The sequence below is a fragment of the Sphaeramia orbicularis genome, chromosome 19 (genome assembly GCF_902148855.1).
Source record: "Sphaeramia orbicularis chromosome 19, fSphaOr1.1, whole genome shotgun sequence".
Taxonomy (NCBI): Eukaryota; Metazoa; Chordata; class Actinopteri; order Kurtiformes; family Apogonidae; genus Sphaeramia; species Sphaeramia orbicularis.
The window spans coordinates 39723652-39750239 of record NC_043975.1 but is presented as its reverse complement, the minus strand read 5'-3'; the positions used below and the strand labels follow the sequence as shown (position 1 = coordinate 39750239).

The 26588-nt window shown below is 41.7% G+C and overlaps 1 protein-coding gene across 2 annotated transcripts in view; it reads left to right on the top strand.

Moving 5' to 3' along the window:
• csdc2a (cold shock domain containing C2, RNA binding a) overlaps window positions 1-25979 on the top strand; it is a 38911-nt gene extending 12932 nt beyond the window's left edge. The window contains exons 2-4 of one of the 2 annotated variants that reach the window (XM_030122063.1): window positions 16041-16417; window positions 16509-16631; window positions 24909-25979. In XM_030122063.1, the coding sequence (XP_029977923.1) occupies window positions 16230-16417; window positions 16509-16631; window positions 24909-25071 (474 nt within the window). In that variant the 5' untranslated portion in view covers window positions 16041-16229 and the 3' untranslated portion in view covers window positions 25072-25979. Of the gene's footprint in view, window positions 1-16013; window positions 16418-16508; window positions 16632-24908 lie in introns of those variants that run through there. The other variant, XM_030122064.1, reaches the window with a different exon arrangement.
• The last annotated feature ends 609 nt before the right edge of the window (window positions 25980-26588 follow it).

Genomic DNA, 26588 nt, shown 5'->3' with positions numbered 1-26588 from the left:
AAAGGAAGTTTTTCCTCACCACTGTCACTAGTCACAAGTGTTTGCTCCTGGAGGATTCTGTTGGGTTCTGTAAATTGGCTTGAGAGTCTGGCTTTGACCAGCTCTATATGTAAAGTGTCATGAGATAACTTTTGTTATGATTTGGTGCTATATAAATAAAATTTGACTAATTGATCGAGCAAGAATAAATAGATTATAGAAGATGCATCAGCAATTTTGCATTTAAAGTCAACTAAACCCAGGGCTGCTGTTGACAAAAACAATAGAAACAAGAAAAGCACTTGGAGAGTGCAGACCTCCGCCAAGACAGACCCCCCCCCCCACCGATCACCACCAAAATTTAATAATTGTTTCCTTGTGCCAGTATCAACATTTCCTGAAAATTTCATGAAAATCTGTCCATGACTTTTTGAGTTATCCTGCGAACAAGCAAACACGCAAACAAACAAACACGCAAACAAACAAACACGCAAACACACAAAGCAAAGCGATCACAGCACCTCCTGGCGGAGGTAATAACTTAAAATAGGTGTGAAAAAGCATTTTTTAAACTGAAATAAAAATTAATATAACACTGCAGCATGTGTTTACAAAACTAAGTGAAACACACACATACACATACATCTTCTTGTTATTGTCATTTAGGACTGCAACTAATCATTTTCATTGTCCATCTATCTGTTGTTCATTTTCTCAGTTAGGCTAATTTATTAGTTCTTTGTTCAAAAAAACGTGTGCATTTCCTTAAGCTAAAACTGACAAATGTGTTTGATTGAAAGACAAGTGGATAGAAACTAGAATTAAAGCCGCAAGCGGCATCTAAAGGCCCTCGCCACGGGCACGTCCAGTAGAAGTATGTCCATCGTTCAGCAGGTGGCGGTCTAGCACCAAATTTCAATGTCTTCTGATGAATGGGTGTAGGCCTGGGAGATTGACAACTGATTCAAATTTGAGGCAAATCTTTTTTTGTATGTCCAAACAAAAGAATGTTTTGTACAAGTAAATCTGTAGGGGGCGCTATGCAGCTAAAATTAAATTTCTTCCATTGAATGGGTGTAGGCCTGCGAGATGTACCACTAAGTCAAATTTGAGCCAAATCCGTGTTTGTATGTCCGAATTGATGCAATTTTCGTGAAGGTAAATTTGCAGGGGGCGCTACTGAGTGAAGTGGCAATTTCTTTTGATAAATGACTGTAGGCCTGGGAGATTGACAACTGATTCAAATTTGAGCCAAATTGGTATTCGTATGTCTAGCGTGAAGTAATTTTTGTAAAGGTAAAATTGTAGGGGGTGCTATGGCACCTAATTTAAAATTTTTCTGAGAAATGGGTGTAAGCCTGGGAGATAGACGTCTGAGTCAAATTTGAGCCAAATCGGTGTTCGTATGTCCGAACTGAAGATATTTTAATATAAAAAAATATTAAAAATTTTTTAGGGGGCACTGTAGTGCAAAATTTCAGTTTCTTTTGACAAATAGGTGTAGGCCTGGGAGACAGATGTCTGAGTCAAATTTGAGCCAAATCGGTGTTCGTATGTTCGAACTGATGTCATTTTTGTAAATGTACATTTGTAGGGGGCGCTATAGTGCGAAATTTCAATTTCTTTTAATAAATGGGTGTAGGCCTGGGAGATAGACATCTGAGTCAAATTTTAGCCAAATCGGTGTTTGTATGTCTGAGCTGAAGCAATTTTTATGATGGTAAATTTTCAAAAAATCTTCACAAAGTTGTCAACCTCGTCGCACAAAAACGGTGACACCGATTCAAAAAATTCGGCTAACTTTTGATGCCCCACTTCTGTAGATACTGTACACCGATTTTGAGCTCATTCGGCCAAACGGCTTAGTAGGAGATAGTTAAAATACAACGTCAGCGAAAACGCTGACTCAGCATTTTGGAAATTTCAATCCAATATAGCCGACTAAGGATTGGTTTAGGGGCATGGCCACAATAATATTTTTTGTTTGTCTCCTCATGATGAATCTGTGTACCGATTTTCGTGGCTCTACGACAAACTTTATGTTGGACACGCTCCCATTGGCGCAATGCATTTCCACTTTTCAAGGGGGCGCTGCCGCAACATTTCTTTACCGACATCTACGAAACCTATATGTAAATTCAATTTCTCGCACTTCTGAATTTTAGGCAAAATTTGGTGAGTTTTCGTAAATGTTCAGGGGGTCAAATTTGAGCTCAAAGAGCAGGAGAAGAAAAATAAATTAAAAAAAAATAATAATTAAAGCCGCAAGTGGCATCTAAAGGCCCTCGCCAAGGGCACGTCCAGTGGAAGTATGCACATCATTGAGCAGGTGGCGCTCTAGCACCAAATTTCAGTGTCTTCTGATGAATGGGTGTCGGCCTGGGAGATTGACAACTGATTCAAATTTGAGGCAGATCTTTGTTTTTATGTCCGAACTAAGGACATTTTTGTATAAGTAAATCTGTAGGGGGCGCTATGCAGCTAAAATTAAATTTCTTCAATTGAATGGGTGTAGGCCTGCAAGATGTACCACTGAGTCAAATTTGAGCCAAATCGGTGTTCATATGTCCGAGGTGATGCAGTTTTCGTGAAGGTGAATTTGTAGGGGGCGCTAGTGAGCGAAATGGCAATTTCTTTTGATAAATGGGTGTAGGCCTGGGAGATTGACAACTGATTCAAATTTTAGCCAAACTGGTGTTCGTATGTCTGAAGTGAAGTAATTTTCGTAAAGGTAAAATTGTAGGGGGCGCTACAGCTCCAAATTTAAAATTTTTCTGATAAATGGGTGTAGGCCTGAGAGATAGACGTCTGAGTCAAATTTGAGCCAAATTGGTGTTCGTATGTCCGAACTGAAGCAATTTTAATAAAAAAATTAAAGCTGCAAGCAGCATTGGGCGGGACCTCGCACCGGGCGTTCCGCCTCCCCCGCGATCCGCCTCCCGTGACCGTCCACACCTCAGCTCCACTCACACCTCTCCGTCCCCATACCAGTTCCCACCCTTTAGTGTCCGTCCTCCTTACATCTGTACAGAACACCAGCGACCCTCTGCTGAAACCACCATCACCTTTAAAATGACACTTTTATTTTGGAAACCCTACTGTGTGTATGTGCATTTGTTTTGTATGTGAGAGAAAGAATCAGTTTGAAAAATGAATTGAAATTGTATGAATAATTGAGCATAAAAGTGATGATGTCTCACATTTAAGGCTTTTATTTTGGAAAAACCCTATTGTGTGAGCATGTGTGTCTGTGAGAAAGAGTACTTTTGAATGAAGAAACATTGTACAAAGAGTTGAGCGTTTGATCATAAAAATGAAAAGAAGTTATGTAATAGAAATTTTGTATTATTGGTATTTGGGGTTTTATTTTGAAAAAATGTACTCCGTGTACTTTTGAATGTGTGCAAAATTTCCAGTATCCAAAATACAATGCAGTAAAACCTGTTTTAAGATGGAGAAAAAAAAAAAAAAAAAAAAAGTTTGGATTGTCTGGGACTTGAACCCAGGTCCTCTTGCACCATAGGCAGCTACATGAACCACTACACTAAGGACAGCCATAGACAGCTGCCCACCAAGAAGAATTTTATAGGGACTTTGTCATTGTTAAAAGTGAAAGTAAACATAGTCTTCAAAAAATCGCCATAATTCCATAACCGTAGGTCGTATCTGAAAAATTCTTTCACTTTTGGATTCTGCAGACTTGTGGGAATTGAGTGAGGTATAACTTTTTATTCAAAAGTCTGGAATGACTGAGTGCTAATTGCAGAAACGTAGAGTAACTTTCAAAGGCAGATTGCCAACTTCCTGTTGGAGTTAGCTCATGAGTGTCAGTGTATGATTTGTCGGGCTCAATCAGACCAACATTTTGGCATTTGTTTCATGTTTCTGTGACATTCCTACTGGCCGCTAGGGCCGATTTTGTGTGTTTTTTAGTACATAGGTGGCGCTACAGAGTCCATTTTAGCATGCAAGGGGTTAATTTTGATATTGTATGAAAGTGTTCACCAGTCATGACATACATGGCAAATTTGGTGAGTTTTGGAGCATGTTAAGGGGGTCAAATGGCAGTCTAAAGTGGAAAAAGTATGAAAAGAAACAAATTGTTATAAATCAATAACCGTACATCCTATCTCAAAAATTTTTGGATGTGAGAGTTGTGCTGAGTCCCGTGAACGCGTAGATATGTCACATGTGGGGAAAAACTCCAAAGTGAAAAATGAGTTCCAAACATCGCAACTTTGCAGGCTTGTAAAAAAGAAACTAAGACAGTTATGGAAAAGGTGTGAAATCGTTGTATTAAGGAGGGTTCACTCTATCTTTTGGCGCTATTTAGAAGTCAATACCACAAACGGTGTCATCGGAGTTAGTTTTAGAAATTTTATTTTGAAAGGCATATTGCGAAGTTCCTGTTGCAGATAGGTCATGAGTGTCAGTGGATGATTTGTAGAGCATGATCCAACAAAAATTTTGGCACTGGTTTCATGTCTGTACGACATTCCTACTGGCCACTAGGGCAGTTGCCGTTTTTTTCACATAGGTGGCGCTAGAGAGCCCATTTTGGCACCTATGGGGTTAATTTTTTCATTTTATCAAATTTTTCGCCAGGCCTGACGTGTGTGCCAAATTTGGTGAGTTTTCGTGCATGTTCAGGGGGTCAAAATCCAGGTCAAAGTGGTGTGTGAATAATAATAATATAAAAACGAACGAAAAACAATAGGGACTTGCTTGCAGGCAAGGCCTCTCACTGCGTGAGAGGGCCTTACCTTTCGGCTCGGTCCCTAGTTAAAGCCGCAAGCGGCATCTAAAGGCCCTCGCCACAGGCACATCCAGTAGAAGTATGTCCGTCGTTCAGCAGATGGCGCTCTAGCACCAAATTTCAATGTCTTCTGATGAATGGGTGTAGGCCTGGGAGATTGACAACTGATTCAAATTTGAGGCAGATCTTTGTTTTTATGTCCGAACTAAAGGAATTTTTGTATAAGTAAATCTGTAGGGGGTGCTATGCAGCTGAAATTAAATTTCTTCCTTTGAATGGGTGTAGGCCTGCGAGATGTACCACTGAGTCAAATTTGAGCCAAATCGGTGTTTGTATGTCTGAATTAATGCAATTTTCGTGAAGGTAAATTTGTAGGGGGCGCTCCTGAGCGAAGTGGCAATTTCTTTTGATAAATGAGTGTAGGCCTGGGAGATTGACAACTGATTCAAATTTAAGCCAAATTGGTGTTTGTATGTCTAACGTGAAGTAATTTTTTGTAAAAGTAAAATTGTAGGGGGCGCTATGGCACCGAATTTCAAATTTTTCATATAAATGGGTGTAGGCCTGGGAGATAGATGTCTGAGTCAAATTTGAGCCAAATTGGTGTTCGTATGTCTGAACTGAAGCAATTTTAATAAAAAAATATTAAAAATTTTTGTAAGGGGCGCTGTAGTGCAAAATTTCAGTCTCTTTTCATAAATAGGTGTAGGCCTGGGAGACAGATGTCTGAGTTAAATTTGAGCCAAATCGGTGTTCGTATGTCCGAACTGATGCCATTTTTGTAAATGTACATTTGTAGGGGGCACTATAGTGCAAAATTTCAATTTCCTTTAATAAATGGGTGTAGGCCTGGGAGATAGACGTCTGAGTCAAATTTCAGCCAAATCAGTGTTTGTATGTCTGAGCTGAAGCAATTTTTGTGATGGTAAATTCCTGAAAACACTTTGCAATGTTTTCAACCTCGTCGCACAAAAACGGTGACACCGATTCAAAAAATTCGGCTAACTTTTGATGCCCCACTTCTCTAGATACTGTACACCGATTTTGAGCTCATTTGGCCAAACAGCTTAGTAGGAGATAGTTAAAATACGACGTCAGCGAAAACGCTGACTCAGCATTTTGGAAATTTATATCCTATATGGCCGACTAAGGGTGGGTTTTGGGGCGTGGCCATAATAATATTTTTTGTTTGTGTCCTCATGATGAATCTGTGTACCGATTTTCGTGGTTCTACGACAAACTTTATGTTGTACATGCTCCCATTGACGTAATGCATTTCCACTTTTCAAGGGGGCGCTGCAGCAACATTTCTTTACCGACATCTCCGAAACCTACATGTAAATTCAATTTTGCACATTTCTGAATTTTGTGCAAAATTTGGTGAGTTTTCATAAATGTTCAGGGGGTCAAAATTGAGCTCAAAGCGCAGGAGAAAGAAAAAAAATAATAAATAAATAAAAATAATCACGTATTTGCCCTTTTTTGAAAGTTCTCGAGGTCCCCCACATGTGTGTGGGGTTAGATGTCACGTGTCGTGCACTTACACCCACGTGACTAACCCCGAGTGTGCGTGTCCCATTGACTCCCATTCATTCTGAGCAGGTGTAAATATGCGATTTGTGCACATGTCATATACATCGTCGGAAAGGTCTCAGTGCCGTGAATTTGAAAATGTGTGAGAGTGGCGACAGTGGCGAAAGGCGACCGCGTCACTGGCGATTTTGTCCCCATGCGCCCACTGCAGACTCAATAGGCCCTGCGCCGGCTTTACTCGGCTCGGGCCTAATAAAAAAAAAAAACCTTGTAGGGGGCGCTGTAGTGTGAAATTTCAGTTTCTTTTGACAAGTAGGTGTAGGCCTGGGAGACAGATGTCTGAGTCAAATTTGAGCCAAATCGGTGTTCGTATCTCCAAACTGATGTCATTTTTGTAAATGTACATTTGTAGGGGGCGCTATAGAGCGAAATTTGAAATTCTTTTAATAAATGAGTGTAGGCCTGGGAGATGGACGTCTGAGTGTAATTTGAGCCAAATCGGTGTTTGTATGTCTGAGCTGAAGCAATTTTTGTAATGGTAAATTCGCAAAGAAACTTTGCAAAGTTTGCGACGTTGTCACACAAAAATGGTGACACCAATCCAAAAAATTCGGCTAACTTTTCATGCCCCACTTCTCTAGATACTGTACACCGATTTTGAGCTCATCTGGCCAAACGGCCAAGGAGGAGATAGTTAAAATACGACGTCAGCGAAAACGCTGACTCAGCATTTTGGAAATTTCAATCAAATATGGCCGACTTCCGGTTGGTTAAGGGGCGTGGCCACAATAATATTTTTTTTTGTCTCCTCATGATGAATCTGTGTACCGATTTTCGTGGCTCTACGACAAACTTTATGTTGGACGTGCTCCCATTGACGTAATCCATTTCCACTTTTCAAGGGGGCGCTGCAGCAACATTTCTTTACCGACATCTACGAAACCTGTATGTAAATTCATGTAAAATTGAGCTCAAAGCGCAGGAGAAAGAAAAATTAAAGCCGCAAGCGGCATCTAAAGGCCCTCGCCATGGGCACGTCCAGTAGAAGTATGTCCATCATTCAGCAGGTGGCGCTCTCGCACCAAATTTCAATGTCTTCTGATGAATGGGTGTAGGCCTGGGAGATTGACAACTGATTCAAATTTGAGGCAGATCTTTGTTTTTATGTCCAAACTAAAGGAATTTTTGTATAAGTAAATCTGTAGGGGGTGCTATGCAGCTGAAATTAAATTTCTTCCTTTGAATGGGTGTAGGCCTGCGAGATGTACCACTGAGTCAAATTTGAGCCAAATCGGTGTTTGTATGTCTGAATTAATGCAATTTTCGTGAAGGTAAATTTGTAGGGGCGCTCCTGAGCGAAGTGGCAATTTCTTTTGATAAATGGGTGTAGGCCTGGGAGATTGACAACAGATTCAAATTTAAGCCAAATTGGTGTTTGTATGTCTAACGTGAAGTAATTTTCGTAAAGGTAAAATTGTAGGGGGCGCTATGGCACCGAATTTCAAATTTTTCATATAAATGGGTGTAGGCCTGGGAGATAGATGTCTGAGTCAAATTTGAGCCAAATCGGTGTTCGTATGTCCGAACTGAAGCAATTTTAATAAAAAAATATTAAAATTTTTTGTAGGGGGCGCTGTAGTTCAAAATTTCAGTTTCTTTTGACAAATAGGTGTAGGCCGGCGAGACAGATGTCTGAGTTACATTTGAGCCAAATCGGTGATTGTATGACCGAACTGAAGCAAGTTTTGTAAAGGCAAATTTCTGAAAAAACTTCACAAACTTTGTGACCTCCTGGCACACAAATGGTGGCACCGATATAAAAAAAATTCGCCTTACTTTTGATGCCCCACTCTAGACACTGTACACGGATTTTGAGCTCATTTGGCCAAACACCCAAGGAAGAGATAGTTAAATTAAAATATGACGTCAGCGAAAACGCTGACTCAGCATTTTGGAAATTTCAATCCAATATGGCCGACGAAGGGTTGGTTTTGGGGCATGGCCATAATAATATTTTTTGTTTGTCTCCTGATGATGAATGTGTTTATCAATTTTCATGGCTGTATGATAAACTTTACGTTGGACGTGGTCCCATTGATGTAATATAATTCCACTTTTCAAGGGGGTGCTGTTGCAACATTTCTTTCCCGACATCTACGAAACTTATATGTGAATTCAATTTCTTGCATTTCTGAATTTTGTGCAAAATTTGGTGGGTTTTTGTAAATGTTCAGGGAGTCAAAATTGAGCTCAAAGCACAGGAGAAACAAAAAATAAGACAAAAAAAAATAAAAAATTTTAAAAAGCCGCAAGCGGCATATAAAGGCCCTCACCATGGGCACATCCAGTACAAGCATGTCTATTGTTCAGCAGGTGGCGCTCTAGCACCAAATTTTAATGTCTTCTGATGAATGGGTGAAGGCCTGGGAGATTGACAATTGACTCAAATTTGAGGTAAATCGGTGTTCGCATGTACGACCTACAGAAATTTTTGTATAAGCAAATCTGTAGGGTGCGCTATACAGCCAAAATTCAATTTCTTCCATTGAATGGATGTAGGCCTGGGAGATGTACCACTGAGTCAAATTTGAGCCAAATTGGTGTTCGTATGTCTGAACTGTTACAATTTTCGTCAAGGTAAATTTGTAGGGGGCGCTATTGTCTGAATTTTCAGTGTCTTCTGACAAATGGGTGTAGGCCTATAAATAAATCTGTAGGGGGCGCTATGAGCCAAAATTCAATTTGTTCCATTGAATGGGTGTAGGCCTGTGAGATGTACCACTGAGTCAAATTTGAGCCAAATCGGTGTTCATATGTCTGAACTGATGCAATTTTCGTGAAGGTAAATTTGTAGGGGGCGCTACTGAGCGAAGTGGCAATTTCTTTTGATAAATGGGTGTAGGCCTGGGAGATTGACAACTGATTCAAATTTGAGCCAAATTGGTGTTCGCATGTCTAACGTGAAGTAATTTTCATAAAGGTAACATTGTAGGGGGCGCTATGGTGCCGAATGTAAAATTTTTCTGATAAATGGGTGTAGGCCTGGGATATAGACGTCTGAGTCAAATTTGAGCCAAATTGGTGTTTGTATGTCTGAACTGAAGCTATTTTAATAAAAAATATTGAAAATTTTTGTAGGGGGCGCTGTTGTGCAAAATTTCAGTTTCTTTTGATAAATAGGTGTCGGCCTGGGAGACAGATGTCTGAGTCAAATTTGAGCCAAATCGGTGTTCGTATGTCCAAACTGATGTCATTTTTGTAAATGTACATTTGTAGGGGGCGCTATAGTGCGAAATTTCAATTTCTTTTAAGAAATGGGTGTAGGCCTGGGAGATAGATGTCTGAGTCAAATTTCAGCCAAATCGGTGTTCGTATGTCTGAGCTGAAGCAATTTTTGTGATGGTAAATTTTCGAAAAAACTTCACAAAGTTTGCAACCTCGTCACACAAAAACGGTGATGCCGATTCAAAAAATTCGGCTAACTTTTGATGCCCCACTTCTCTAGATACTGTACACTGATTTTGAGCTCATTCGTCCAAACGGCTTAGTAGGAGATAGTTAAAATACAACTTCAGCGAAAACGCTGACTCAGCATTTTGGAAATTTCAATCCAATATGGCCGACAAAGGGTTGGTTTAGGGGTGTGGCCGTAATAATATATTTTTTTGTCTCCTCATGATGAATCTGTGTACCGATTTTCGTGGCTCTACGACAAACTTTATGTTGGACGCGCTCCCATTGGCGCAATGCATTTCCACTTTTCAAGGGGGCGCTGCCGCAACATTTCTTTACCGACATCTACGAAACGTATATGTAAATTCAATTTCTCGCACTTCTGAATTTTAGGCAAAATTTGGTGAGTTTTTGTAAATGTTCAGGGGGTCAAAATTGAGCTCAAAGCGCAGGAGAAAGAAAAATAAGACAAAAAAAAAAATTAAAGCCGCAAGCGGCATCTAAAGGCCCTCGCCACGGGCACGTCCAGTAGAAGTATGTCCATCGTTCAGCAGGTGGCACTCTAGCACCAAATTTCAATGTCTTCTGATGAATGGGTGTAGGCCTGGGAGATCGACAACTGATTCAAATTTGAGGCAGATCTTTGTATGTCCGAACTAAGGAAATTTTTGTATAAGTAAATCTGTAGGGGGCGCTATGCAGCTAAAAATAAATTTCTACCATTGAATGGATGTAGGTTTGCGAGATGTACCACTGAGTCAAATTTGAGCTAAATCAGTGTTTGTATGTCCGAATTAATGCAATTTTCGTGAAGGTAAATTATTAGGGGGCGCTAATGAGCGAAGTGGCAATTTCTTTTGATAAATGGGTGTAGGCCTGGGAGACTGAACACTGATTCAAATTTGAGCCAAATTGGTATTCGTATGTCTAACGTGAAGTAATTTTCGTAAAGGTAAAATTGTAGGGGGCGCTATGGCACTGAATTTTAAATATTTCTGATAAATGGGTGTAGGCCTGGGAGATAGACGTCTGAGTCAAATTTGAGCCAAATCGGTGTTCGTATGTCCGAACTGAAGAAATTTTAATAAAAAAATATTAAAAATTTTTGCAGGGGGCGCTGTAGTGCAAAATTTCAGTTTCTTTTGACAAATAGGTGTAGGCCGCGGAGACAGATGTCTGAGTCAAATTTGAGCCAAATTGGTGCTCGTATGTCCGAACTGATTTCATTTTTGTGAATGTACATTTGTAGGGGGCGCTATAGTGCGAAATTTCAATTTCTTTTAATAAATGGGTGTAGGCCTTGGAGATAGACATCTGAGTGAAATTTCAGCCAAATTGGTGTTCGTATGTCCGAACTGAAGCAATTTTAATAAAAAATATTAAAAATTCTTGTAGGGGGCGCTGTAATGCAAAATTTCAGTTCCTTTTGATAAATAGGTGTAGGCCTTTGAGACAGATGTCTGAGTCAAATTTGAGCCAAATCGGTGTTCGTATGTCCGAACTGGTGTCATTTTTGTAAATGTACATTTGTAGGGGGCGCTATAGTGCGAAATTTCAATTTCTTTTAATAAATGGGTGTAGGCCTGGGAGATGGACGTCTGAGTCAAATTTCAGCCAAATCGCTGTTCGTATGTCTGAGCTGAAGCAATTTTTATGATGGTAAATTTTCGAAACAACTTTGCAAAGTTTGCAACCTTGTCACACAAAAACGGTGATGCCGATTCAAAAAATTCGGCTAAATTTTGATGCCCCACTTCTCTAGATACTGTACAACGATTTTGAGCTCATTCGGCCAAACGGCTTAGTAGGAGATAGTTAAAATACAACTTCAGCGAAAACGCTGACTCAGCATTTTGGAAATTTCAATCCAATATGGCCGACTAAGGGTTGGTTTAGGGGCGTGGCCATAATAATATTTTTTGTTTTTCTCCTCATGATGAATCTGTCTACCGATTTTCGTGGCTCTACGACAAACTTTATGTTTGACGCGCTCCCTTTGGCGCAATGCATTTCCACTTTTCAAGGGGGCGCTGCCGCAACATTTCTTTACCGACATCTACGAAACCTATATGTAAATTCAATTTCTCACACTTCTGAATTTTAGGCAAAATTTGGTAAGTTTTCGTAAATGTTCAAAGCGTCAAAATTGAGCTCAAAGCGCAGGAGAAAGAAAAATAAGACAAAATAAATAAATAAATAAATAAATTAAAGCCGCAAGCGGCATCTAAAGGCCCTCGCAAAGGGCACGTCCAATGGAAGTATGCTCATCGTTCAGCAGGTGGCGCTGTAGCCCCAAATTTTGTGTCTTCTAATGAATGGGTTTAGGCCTGGGACATTGACAATTGATTTGAGACAAATCAGTGTTCGTATGTCCGAACTGAAAAAAATTTTGTATATATAAATCTGTAGGGGGCGCTATGAGCAAAAATTCAATTTGTTCCATTGAATGGGTGTAGGCCTGTGAGATGTACCACTGAGTCAAATTTGAGCCAAATCGGTGTTCATATGTCTGAACTGATGCAATTTTCGTGAAGGTAAATTTGTAGGGGGCGCTACTGAGCGAAGTGGCAATTTCTTTTGATAAATGGGTGTAGGCCTGGGAGATTGACAACTGATTCAAATTTGAGCCAAATTGGTTTTCGCATGTCTAACGTGAAGTAATTTTCGTAAAGGTAACATTGTAGGGGGCGCTATGGTGCCAAATTTAAAATTTTTCTGATAAATGGGTGTAGGCCTGGGATATAGACGTCTGAGTCAAATTTGAGCCAAATTGGTGTTCGTATGTCCGAACTGAAGCAATTTTAATAAAAAATATAAAAAAATTTTGTAGGGGGCGCTGTAGTGCAAAATTTCAGTTTCTTTTGATAAATAGGTGTAGGCCTTTGAGACAGATGTCTGAGTCAAATTTGAGCCAAATCGGTTTTCGTATGTCCGAACTGATGTCATTTTTGTAAATGTACATTTGTAGGGGGCGCTATAGTGTGAAATTTTAATTTCTTTTAATAAATGGGTGTAGGCCTGGGAGATGGACGTCTGAGTCAAATTTCAGCGAAATCGTTGTTCGTATGTCTGAGCTGAAGCAATTTTTATGATGGTAAATTTTCGAAAAAACTTCGCACAATTTGCAACCTCGTCACACAAAAACAGTGATGCAGATTCAAAAAATTCGGCTAACTTTTGATGCCCCACTTCTCTAGATACTGTACTTCGATTTTGAGCTCATTCGGCCAAACGGCTTAGTAGGAGATAGTTAAAATACAACTTCAGCGAAAACGCTGACTCAGCATTTTGGAAAATTCAATCCAATATGGCCGACTAAGGGTTGGTTTAGGGGCGTGGCCATAATAATATATTTTTTTTGTCTCCTCATGATGAATCTGTGTACCGATTTTCGTGGCTCTACGACAAACTTTATGTTGGATGCGCTCCCATTGGCGCAATGCATTTGCACTTTTCAAGGGGGCGCTGCCGCAACATTTCTTTACCGACATCTAATAAACCTATATGTAAATTCAATTTCTCACACTTCTGAATTTTAGGCAAAATTTGGTGAGTTTTCGTAAATGTTCAGAGAGTCAAAATTGAGCTCAAAGCGCAGGAGAAAGAAAAATAAGACAAAAAAATAAAAATAAAAATAATAATAATCTGAGCAAGAACAATATAGCCGTTTCTATGGCAACCACGTATTTTCCCTTTTTTGAAAGTTCTCGAGGTCCCCCACATGTGTGTGGGGTCAGATGTCACCTGTCGTGCACTTACACACATGTGACTGACCCCGAGTGGGCGTGTCCCATTTACTCCCATTCATTCGGAGCAGGTGTAAATATGCGATTTGTGCACGTCATATACATCGTCGGAAATGTCTCAGTGCCGTGAATGTGAATATGTGTGAGAGTGGCGACAGTGGCGAAAGGTGACCGCGTCACTGGCAATTTCGTCCCCATGCGCCCACTGCAGACTCAATAGGCCCTGCGCCAGCTTTACTCGGCTCGGGCCTAATAAAGAAAAATAATAAGAATCTGAGCAAGGACAATATAGCCGTTTCCGTGTCAACCACGTATTTGGCCTTATGTGAAAGCTCTCGAGGTCCCCCACATGTCTGTGGGGTCAGATGTCACGTGTCGTGCACTTACACACACATGACTGACCCCGAGTGGGCGTGTCCCATATACTCCCATTCATTCTGAGCAGGTGTAAATATGCGATTTGTGCACGTGTCATATACATCTTCGGAAAGGTCTCAGTGCCGTGAATGTGAATATGTGTGAGAGTGGCGACAGTGGCGAAAGGCTACCGCGTCACTGGCGATTTCGTCCCCATGCGCCCACTGCAGACTCAATAGGCCCTGCGCCGGCTTTACTCGGCTCGGGCCTAATAAGACAAAAAAATAAAAATAATAAAAATAATAATAATCTGAGCACGAACAGTATAGCTGTTTCCATGGTAACCACGTATTTGGCCTTATTTGAAAGCTCTCGAGGTCCCCCACATGTCTATGGGGTCAGATGTCACGTGTCGTGCACTTACACCTGCGTGACTGATCCCGACTTGCCGTGTCCCCTTGACTCCCATTCATTCTGAGCAGGTGTAAATATGCAATTTGTGCACATGTCATATACATCTTCGGAAAGGTCTCAGTGCCTTGAATGTGAATGTGTGTGAGAGTGGCAACAGTGGCGAAAGGCGACCGCGTCACTGGCAATTTTTTCCCCATGCGCCCACTGCAGACTCAATAGGCCCTGCGCCGGCTTTACTTGGCTCGGGCCTAATAATCTGAGCAAGAACAATATAGCCGTTTCTATGGCAACCACATATCTGGCCTTATTTGAAAGCTCTCGAGGTCCCCCACATGTCTGTGGAGTCAGATGTCACGTGTCGTGCACTTACACCCACGTGACTGACCCCGAGTGAGCGTGTCCCATTGACTCCCATTCATTCTGAGCAGGTGTAAATATGCGATTTGTGCACAGGTCATGTACATCTTCGGAAAGGTCTCAGTGCCATGAATGTGAATATGTGTGAGAGTGGTGACAGTGGCGAAAGGCGACCGCGTCACTGGCGATTTTCACCCCATGCGCCCACTGCAGACTCAATAGGCCCTGCGCCGGCTTTACTCGGCTCAGGCCTAATAAATCAGAATCAGAATACTTTATTAATCCCAGCAGGAATTTATTGTGTGTTACAGTTGCTCCATTTAAGTGTGAGAAACAGTAGCAGGAAAGAAATGAACAGTACAACAAAAAAAGAAAAATAGAAAAAAAAAATGTCTACATGTTTATAAAGCTCAAAATATGCAAACGTTTAGGCTATATAGCTCTGAATATATAAATATGCAAATATAGATATACAAGCACTCTATTAAGACACAATTCGAACAAAAACTTGTACAGTGTGTACTAGACAATTTAGTTTCAATATGATAAAGAAATATACATGAATTAGTGTGTAAAAATATTGTTTGTGTTATTAAAAATTATATGGTTATAATGAAGATGTCATACCTGTTGCCAGACAATAGTCTGGTTTTGTCTGTCTTTTATGTTTTGTGTGTCACTTCCTGTTTTATTTTGTTAAGTTTTCCCTCATGTGTCTTGTCTGTCGTCTTTACTTCCTGTTCCCCGCTCATCCTGACCTCTGTCCTGATTACCTGTCTCCGCCCTGATTTGCTCCACCTGTGTCTAGTTGTCTTCCCTCCCTTTTGTGTATTTAAACCCTGTCTTTTCCCCTTGTCAGTCGCCAGTTTGTAACTCCAGTAGTTCAGACCAGCGTTCTTGACCTCGTTTGTTCGTTTGCTTGCCTGTTTTTTGACCTGTTTTGGATTCCTCGGTTTCTCGTCTTCTGCTTGATCCCTGTCGGTTTTGTCTGCCTCATCTGATCTGGTTTTGACCTTCTCGCCCTGACTACCGGTACGTGAGTTTGCCTAGTCCTTATGTCCTGTTGCTCGATTGTTAGCCTGCCTGTGTATGACCTGTTTCCGTCCCTGACCTCCCTTTGCTTTTCCCCAGTCGGGGAAAAGAATCCTAACACCGCTCGGGGAGACGGGCTGCTGCCCTCGATCCGGAGGACTAATCTGAGGAGAAAATCCCCCACCATTATCCTCAAGATTCTGTCACTCATTATATTTTTTCACCTGTGTGTGAACAATAAACCTTTTGGAACTAACTTTTGTTGTCGGAGTTCTGCATTTGGATTCTGGGTTTGTGCTAACTTTATTACAGAAGAAATATACAGGATTTATACAGAATTATAAAATAAACATTGCAAAGGTCACACTGGGTGTGTTTTGGTGACGTCTTTTTTTTCTGTCCCTTGATTTCAGAGTGCTGTTGCTCTTCTCTTCAGCTGTCAGACGTTGTCTCTGAACATCTCCTCTCCATCACCAACACTCTTGCCATGCAGGAGGTCTAACCCTCCGTTCCTCCTTCCTTCAACCCTTGTTTGCCTTCAGAGGTGACTTCAAAAACAAAAATCCATCCACCCAAACAAAACCTGCCTCTAACAGATTAAGATGTCAGACCCAGACACCTCGTCACCAGCAGAACCTCCGCTGCCGCTGGCTTCCCCCCGCACCCCTCTGCAGCTCTCTTTTCCCTTCTTCAGAGAGGGAAGTCGGATTTGGGAGAGAGAGAGGAAACCGCCTCAGCCTGGAGAGCTGCCCAGCCCCCTGCCCACTAAACGCACCCGAACATACTCAGCGTAAGTAATCTTTACAAACTTTTCTTTAGTGCAATAATTTTTAATTAGCAATAATTCATTGTTTGTCCCTTCTGTTTGTCTATCTCTGCAGGACAGTGCGAGCCAAATCAGGTCCTGTATTTAAAGGGGTGTGTAAGAACTTCTCCAGGTCTCAGGGTCATGGATTCATACGCCCCACTCATGGAGGAGAGGACATCTTTGTCCACATCTCTGAGTGAGTCACTGTGTCACTGCTTCTCAAATGTCCTCAGCTTGAGACCCAGGAGATGTGTTGTGTCTCCTCTGGACCCAAGTCTACCAAATTATGTCATGAATTGTCCTTATGTCTGCATTTTTACTGATTCTTCCACCATCAAATGGGAATGGACTAATATATTGGCTGGACTTTGGCTGATATCAGCCAGTGTCCAGTCAGTTACGTCTAGCTGGCTAGTAACAGCTCTATCGTCTGTCAGTCAATATCATTATCAGCATATAAGATGTTTATGTCAATAGCAGTGGCAGATATTTATCTGTCGTGTTGTACAAAGGGTTTTTTTTTTCTTCATAAATTTCTGTTTGAATTTGTGTTTATTCAGTAAATAATGTGGTGAAGAGCTGGCAGACTTTAATTTCTTTGAATATTATTATCATTACTGTTTCATTATAAATATGTTTTTTTGTTAATAGGCGGTAAATAACAACAAAAACAAAAATAAGAAAGTAACATCTCTATTATCTATCAGCCAAAATTTTGTTTTAAATATCAGGATCAGCCAAGAATTTTGCAATTGTGCAGCCTTGCCATTAACACAGTGTTGACTTAAATGGATTTTACTGTTGAAATGTCACTTAAGGATAAAAAGGTAACATCACAATCACTTCAAACAAGTGCTGTTCCTTAACTAGCAACACTGATGACTCTGAAAGTCTACACTTTTATGTCATTTTCATCTTGTTGTGTCTTTTACAACTGAGGCTTGTCTCTGCATTTTGCAAGGCACTGCTGAAGTCAGTTGTGCTCTTTGGCAATCCAATCAAAACATTTCTGTTGTGGCGCCCCAGTGGTTCAACTGGTAGACCACATAATGATTCCTGGCCTTGGTCCTTTGCTGTATGTCAGTTCCCCTCTCACTAGCCACTTTTACACAGAGATCCCGGAAAAAGGTGAGATGGTGCTCCCACCTTTTTGCCACCACTGACCGATTTACACAGCAAGCTAAAAGAGTAACAGAGCTGGCTGGACTTTTACACAACGGACCTGCATTCCGGAATCAAAGGGGCAGTGACACAGGGCAGCTTATAGTGTGATGCTTAACTTGTGTGTGGGAACTACCCTAAGCATATTGGTGTTGCTAACCTCTCCGGAGTCAGCCTGTCTTTCACCGTTCAACAAATGTTACCATGCATAGAGTCCTCCGCCCGAAGTGACAACAGCTCACGGATCTCTGCATCTCCCCAATTCGACATCTTTCTGGTCATGTTGATATGTTTGTTTACTGTACATGGACCGTGCTCATTTTTAAATCCCCCTGGCACGGGGTCGCACACGCAAGACATCATCAAAATGTCACACCTTGGTTGTGGAACGAGAGGTGTTCCTTTTACATAGCGTTCCGGAATCATAATTCCACCTTTATCACAGTTCTGTTACTACCTCCAGAGGCGTTACAAAGCCGCGATAAAGGTGGGACCAAATTATCCCACCATTTCATTTTTACAAGTTGTTCTGGAATAAAGGTGAAATATTCCTGTAACAGAAGTGTTGTGTAAAAGGGGCTACTGTCTCCCTCTTCACAAATAAAGGCAAAAAAAGCACCAAAAGTGTCTTTAAAAAAAGATTTGCAACTCATTTTGGGCTGAGTTGACTGAGTTTAAGAAACACAGTTGTAGTATAATGAGTAGAAGTAACTACATCCTTATGTTAGAATCAAGAAGGAAATCAACTCTTATCCATCCTTTGAAAAGATTTAATTTCTGGATCACACCACCTGTCTTATACACCTCTGGAAAGAGATCAAGAGGAAGACATATAATCACAAGACATCAAAAACATAATACAATTAAAGCTGCAAGCGGCATCTAAAGGCCCTCGCCACGGGCATGTCCAGTACAAGCATGTCCATCGCTCAGCAGGTGGCGCTCTAGCACCAAATTTTAATGTCTTCTGATGAATTGGTGTAGGCCTGGGAGACTGACAGTTGACTCAAATTTGAGGTAAATTGGTGTTCATATGTACGAACCAAAGAAATTTTTGTATAAGTAAATCTGTAGGGGGTGCTGTACAGCCAAAATTCAATTTATTCCAGTGAATGGGTGTAGGCCTGTGAGATGTACCACTGAGTCAAATTTGAGCCAAATTGGTGTTCTTATGTCTGAACTGATGCAATTTTCACAAAGGTAAATTTGTAGCGAGCGCTATTGTGTGAATTTTCAATGTCTTCTGACAAATGGGTGTAGACCTAGGAGACTGACAGTTGACTCAAATTGGAGGTAAATCGGTGTTCATATGTACGAACTAAAGAAATTTTTGTGTAAGTAAATCTGTAGGGGGCGCTATACAGCCAACATTCAATTTATTCCATTGAATGGGTGTAGGCCTGTGAGATGTACCACTGAGTCAAATTTCAGCCAAATCGGTGTTCGTATGTCTGAACTGATGCAATTTTCGCAAAGGTAAATTTGTAGGGGGCGCTATTGTGTGAATTTTCATTGTCTTCTGACAAATGGGTGTAGGCCTGGGAGATTGGCAACTGATTCAAATTTGAGGCAAATGGGTGATCGTGTGTCCAAACTGAACTAATTTTAGTAAAATTAAATTTGTAGGGGGCGCTATGGAGCCAAATTTCAAATTTTTCAGATCAGTGGGTGTAGACCTGGGAGACAGACAGCTGACTCAAATTTGAGCCAAATCGGTGATCGTATATCCGCGCTGAAGCAATTTTTGTAAAGGTAACTTTGTAGGGGGCACTATAGCGCAAAATTAAAATTTCTTCCAATAAATAACTGTAGGCCTGGGAGATTGACAACTGATTCAAATTTGAGCCAAATCGGTGATCGTATGTCCAAACTGAAGCAAGATTTGTAAAGGCAAATTTCTGAAAAAACTTTGCAAATTTTGCGACCTTCTTGCACAAAAACGGTAAAACTGATCCCAAAAATTCAGCTAACTTTTGATGCCCCACTTCTCTAGATACTGTACACCGATTTTGAGCTCATTCGGCCAAACACCCAAGGAGGAGATAGTTAAAATACGACGTCAGCGAAAACGCTGACTCAGCATTTTGGAAATTTCAATCCAATATGGCCGACTAAGGGTTGGTTTAGGGGCGTGGCCATAATAATATCTTTTTGTTTGTCTCCTCATGATGAATCTGTGTACCAATTTTCGTGGCTCTATGACAAACTTTGTGTTGGACGTGCTCCCATTGGTGTGATGCATTTCCACTTTTCAAGGCGGCGCTGCCGCAACATTTCTTTACTGACATCTACAAAACCTATATGTAAATTCAATTTCACACACTTCTGAATTTTGGGCAAAATTTGGTGAGCTTTCGTAGATGTTCAGGGGGTCAAATTTGAGCTCAAAGAGCAAGAGAAGAAAAATAAAATGAAATGAAATGAAATTAAATAAATAAATTAAAAAAAAGTGATAATAATCTGAGCAAGAACAACATAGCTGTTTCTATGGCAACCACATATTTGGCCTTATGTGAAAGCTCTCAAGGTCCCCCACATGTCTGTGGGGTCAGATGTCACGTGTCGTGCACTTACACACTCGACTGACCCCAACTTGGCGTGTCCCATTGACTCCCATTCATTCTGAGCAGGTGTAAGTATGCGATTTGTGCACGTCATGTACATCTTCGGAAAGGTCTCAGTGCCGTGAATGTGAATATGTGTGAGAGTGGCGAAAGGTGACCGCGTCACTGGCGATTTCGTCCCCATGCGCCCACTGCAGACTCAATAGGCCCTGCGCCGGCTTTACTCGGCTCGGGCCTAATAACATGATGTCAAAGTTGTAGCAAGACAAAAACACTGTAAAAGACAAAAAATATTCATAAAACAACCCCTAATATGATATAAAAGATGGAAAAAGATTAAAACACTCAAAAAACTTTAAAGACACAACAAGATTTAAATGACATAAAAAATAGAAAAAGACAAAAAATTAAATAGACTTTCAGAAACAAGATTTTAACAGTGGAAGAATCAGGAGGTGGCATTTCATGTTTTTATTTTGTTTACTTCTGGGCCTGAGCTGAAAAAGTTTATGAATCACTGCGCTAGAAAAACTAAAGAAATGTATTCAAGTGTACACCTTCACTGAGGCCCCCACGATCTGATTATTCAGTCAAATTGAAAAATTCCCTACATTGCTGTTACGAGTTCACAAGGCTTGGACCCAAATGCACGAGACAGAGAGTGATGGAACTTAATTTGAGTCTTTATTTACTCAAAATGAGGAACAAAAAATATCTTCACATACGTGGAATCACAAACTAACAAAACGATCTTCACAAATGTGGAATCTAAAAACTAACAAAAAGGTCTTCACAAATGTGGTATCAAAAAACTAACAAGAAGGTCTTCACCAACATGGAATCAAAAACTTACAATAAGAGCTTGGCAATGCAACACGGTGGAGCAGGAGAAGGTTGAGGAAGATCTTGGCATGGCATGACATGAAAGACGCACTGACAACAGACACGAGGAGAGGTAAGTGATTGAGGTAATGAGCCCCAGGTGCAGATAATCAAAAGAATCAGGGAGAATGCAGACAAGACAGACACAGTGCACACAAGTGAACAAAACCCCTCACCAAAATAAAACAGGAAGTGAACAAAACCAACTAACATAAATTGCTAACACTGGTGAGGGCGGTATGTCACAGTACCCCTCCCTCTAGGGATGGCTCCAGACAGACCAGGCTGTGGTTGGTTTTGACGATCAAAGTCTCTCCTCATGAGGAGGTCTGTATCCAGAATGAACCTAGCAGGGACCCATGACCTTTCCTCAGGCCCATAACCCTCCAAATCAACCAAAACTTGTCTGCCCCTGCCCCTCTGTCTGGCCGCCAGGAGCTTCTTGACAGTGTATACTGGTCCATCATCGACCAGATGAGGAGGTGGAGTGGGAAGGACCAGAGGACTTTCGGTGACTGGCTTGAGATGGCTAACATGGAACGTGGGGTGCACCCGGAGCAACCTGGGCAGACGGAGGTGGACAGACACAGGGTTAATTATTTTAGATATGGGGAAAGGACCACTGAAGCTTGGAGCGAGCTTTCTGCTGTTCACATGGAGGGGGAGGTCTTTGGTTGAGAGCCAAACTTGCTGCCCTGGTCTGTACCCCAGTGCTGCACGCCGCCGGCAATCAGCACTTCATGCGGGCAGCGCTCCGCTGGAGGATCTTACGAGCAGCCACCCAAACTCAGCGGCATCTCCTCACCATCGCATGTGCAGACGGCCCCGTCACCTCCTTCTCTGAGCTGGGGAAGATGGGAGGTTGAAAACCAAAAACACAGTGAAATGGGGACAGACCAGTAGCAGCAGTCGGCAATGTGTTATGAGCATACTCCACCCAAAGAAGATGCTCGCTCCAAGTCGAAGGGTTCTAAGACACCAAACAACGTAGATATGTTTCTAATTCCTGATTTAGCCGCTCCGTCTCCCCATTTGACTCCGGGTGGTAACCAGATGTAAGGCTGACTGTGGCTCCCAGTAATGCGCAGAACTCCTTCCAGAACTTGGAAGAGAATTGAGGGCCTCAATCTGACACTATGTGCCTAGGAATCCCATGCACACGGACAACCTGATGAAGCAACACTTGAGCAGTTTCTCTGGCTGAAGGAAGTTTAGGTAGGGCAATGAAATGTACCACCTTGGAGAATCTATCTATCACAGTCATGATGGTGTTTCCCTGTGAAGGGGGCAAACCTGTGACAAAGTCCATTGATATGTCAGACCAGGGTCGGCTGGGAACTGGGAGAGGTTGGAGGAATCCCTGCGGTTTCTGGGAAGAGGACTTATTTCGGGCACAGACAGTACATGCGGCGACATACTCTTTAACATCATGGTCCAGGGCAGGCCACCAAAATCACCGACGAACCACATAACTGCTCCTGGGTGGCAGGTAAGCAGCGAGGTGTAGGCCCAGTGAATGACCTGTGACCTCGGGTTTTCGGAGACAAACAATCAGTCTGGCAGGCATCCCTCAGGTAGTGAGCTCGCACCATTTTCACATTTTACCTGTTCTTCTATTGGCCAACTCACCACTCCAACCACACGGGCAGGTGGAAGGATGGGTTTGGGAGTTTTGGCTGTGGGCTCGGGATCATGGAGGCAGGAGAGGGCGTCCGGCTTTCCATTCTTTGACCCGGGCCTGTAAGACAAAACAAAATTAAAATGACTGAAGAATAACGTCCATCTGGCTTGTCTGGCATTGAGTCTCTTAACTTTGCGGATGTATTCAAGGTTTTTATGATCTGTCCAGAAAAGAGGAGGAACTGGAGCTCCCTCCAACCAGTGACTCCATTCCTTGAGTGCTGCCTTGACGGCCAACAGCTCCTTGTTGCCCATGTCATAGTTTCTCTCGGCGGTCGTCAGTCTCCGCGAGAGGAAGGCACATGGGTGCAGTCAGTTATCCTTGCTGGATCTTTGCAAGAGGATCGCCTCTATCCCCTCGCTGGAGACGTCAACCTCCACCACAAATTGTAATTGGGGGTCAGGAATAGTGAGTACAGGAGCAGTGGTGAAGGACCACTTAAGATGCTGAAATGCCTCCGCTGCCTGTGGAGTCCAGATAAAGTCAGCCTTGGGTGATGTGAGTGCATGTAGTGGTGAGGCGACGTAGCTGAAGTTTCTTATAATCTTCCTATAGAAGTTGGTGAACCCCAAAAATTGCTGGACCTTCTATCGGTTGGTTGGAACTGGCCAATCACTGCACTAACTTTAGAAGGGTCCATCTCAACCTTATTGGGAGAGATAACAAATCCTAAGAAGGTGACAGAGGTGGTATGAAATTCACACTTCTCAGCTTTAATGAATAATGATGTTCTAATAGTTTGTGCAGGACTTGGGTTACATGTTGGATGTGGATTTCATGGTTGGGTGAAATAATCAAAATATCATCTAAATAAACAAAGACAAATCGGTTGAGGAATTCACGGAGGACAATGTTCTGGAACACTGCTGGAGCATTGGATAACCCAAATGGCATCATCATACACTCAAAATGACCAGAAGGGGTGCTAAAACCTGTCTTCCACTCATCACCAGCTCTGATCCTAAGTGGTAAGCATTTCACAGATCCAACTTAGTAAACACTTGTGCCCCCTGGAGCTGTTCAAACGCTGTGGACATTAGCGGTAGAGGATGCCGGTTCTTTTTTACCTCCACCAAGGAGGTTATGTTTTTGTGGGCGCTGGTTTGTCTGTCTGTCTGTCCGTGTGCAAGATAACTCAAAAAGTTATGGACGGATTTGGATGAAAATTTCAGGAAATGTTGATACTGGCACAAAGAACAAATGATTTTTGGTGGTGATCAGGGGTGGGGGGGACCACTTATCTGCCTTGGCGGAGGTCTGCGCTCTACGAGTGCTTTTCGAGAAAAGAGAGCACAGACCTCCGCCAAGGCAGATCTGTGGCCCCCCCACCCCCGCCACCCCCGATCACCACCAAAAATCATTTGTTCCTTGTGCCAGTATCAGTATTTCCTGAAATGAAATGAAAATGACAATGCATAAGCTTATTGAAACAAAGCTAAAGGGGTCATATTCAAACAAAATGTTGGGTGTGGGACTTTTGGATGAGTGTGTCTTTTTGGCCAGGCTGTGTATTTTGGTATAGGAATATTGTAAAGAAAACAATGAAACAATAAGAATGATACCTAAAGACTAAATAAATTGTGATCCAAAATGCAATCTAGTTATATGATAAAACAGTAAAGGAACCATCAAAGCAATGAATGTATTAAGTACATTAATCAGGTTAAACTAAATTATATATGTAAAATGTGCAGAAATAAAACATTAAATTGCCTGAGGTAAAATGTAACAATCGTGATATTGTTTTTTGTTTTATATTTCTGTATGTTTCATGAAAACACAGCAACACAATGGTGCAGTTGATAGCATTCGTGCCTCACAGAAATAAGGTCCTGGGTTCGATTCCAACACCAGTCGATGGGGAGTTTGCATGTTGACTGCGTGGGTTCTCTCCGGGTACTCCAGCTTCCTCCCACCATCCAAAGACATGCACCAATAGGTTAATTGGTTAATCTAAATTGCCCAGAGGTGAGAATGATTGTTTGTCTCTATATGTCAGCTGCTATGAACTGGCGACATGTCCAGTAGTTGGGATAGGCTCCAAGCGACCCCCGTGACCCTAGTGAGGATAAAGCAGGTTCAGAAAATGAATGAATCATGAAAACAAGTGTAACAGCTTTTGCATAATCCTGCTGACAAACTGATACTGAAGTCATAAAATTTTGCTTGTTTGTTTCTCTGACAGCATCGAGGGAGAGTATGTGCCTATGGAAGGAGATGAGGTCACGTACAAGGTGTGTCCCATCCCTCCCAAGAACCAGAAGATCCAGGCAGTCGAGGTGGTCATCACCCACCTGAACCCGGGCACCAAGCATGAGACCTGGTCAGGTCAGATTATTAGCTCCTAGACTGAGCACTCTCCAGGCCTGAAGCGACAATGAAAGGGGACGGGGGTGCGGATTTATAGTTTTAAGTTTAACATGTTAAGGTTTGAGGTACCAGGTCTGGGGGAAACAAGGATCAGACTTCAGCTTTGAAGAGGTTGTCTGAATGTTAGAAGGTAGAGATGGAAATTCCACTTTGAATGTATTTGTCTGAATGTGTTTCTTTAAGGGTCATGGATTGAATGTTTGAGGGCTCAGAGCTTGGTGCTAGCATTTTTACATTGTCCTAGGATGCATATTTCAATTGAGAATTGTGTGTGTTAAAGGCAGAAACGCATTTTGAGGCAGTTTAACTCACTGTAGCCATATCAGAATTTGAGAAATTACATATGAACAGTCCAGCTCAGTGCAGGTCTGAATTGTTTTTCTGCTGTTGTCACCACTCTACTGCCAAAAATCTGATTAAAAACTGTTTCAGCCATATTATGTCTGTGTTTACAATGACAGATGGAGATATTATCCATCAGTGCAAGAAGGATCAAATCAGAAAAAAGACCACTCCAACAGCTTTTTCTGTTTTATGTGATCAGGCTGCCTTTGTCTCACTGCCTTCTGGGAAAATAACCCACAAACCCCCACTAGTGCATGTCTGCCAAATGAAAATGAGTGTACTCACAAGTGGAAAGTATCGACTCTTAATGCGTTTCAGCCTCTAGAGCAGGAGTCAGCACCATATTTGAGGGACTTATCTTCCATTTTGTTATTGTAGCACTACTGTATTTTGTCTTACTTGGCAAGTGTAGAAATCCAGTGTTACTGTAGCCAGCTCCTATGATGGCCATACGTTTTGGTGATTAGAGTGTTTAGGTGGAGAATTTTTTTGGCCAGAGGGTTTGGGTTCAGATTAGAGGAGTTAGAGTGCAGGAAAGGTAGGAAGAAGGAATGGGATGGAGTGATCATCTATAAATAAACAGCAGCAAAGACGCAGCTAGATATGAAATGTGAAAAAGCATGTGCAAGGAGGGAGTACAAACTCCATTTCCAGAGATTTTGGGACATTTTTTAAAATGCATCAAAAACTTTAATATGTGACTTGTTAATTTGTTTAAAACTTTATATAACAGCAGAGAGACAGATTTTCAGTGGTTTCACTGTGCAAATTAATTGCGTTTTGCAAATATAAACTGATTTTGATGCCTGAAACACACCCAAAAAAGTTGGGACACTCACTTTGCTCTGTGTTACTGCACTGTAGTGGCCAGTATGTGATTCTCCTCTCCATGATGTCCATATTTTTTTTAGTAAGAGACAAATGGTGGACTGCAGTAGGACAGTCCACCACCACACCACATGTCCACCACCACCACCACACCACGTTTTCACTGTCTAAGTCAACTTAAGATGAGTGTTTCTAGGTGTTTCTGCACAGAACTGATTTTTCCTCCTTGTGTAAAATAGTTTCAGGTTGCATTTCTGGATGCAGCATCAGACTATATTCAGTGGCAATGGTTTTCCAAGTTTGTCTGTGTATTTCTGCATTG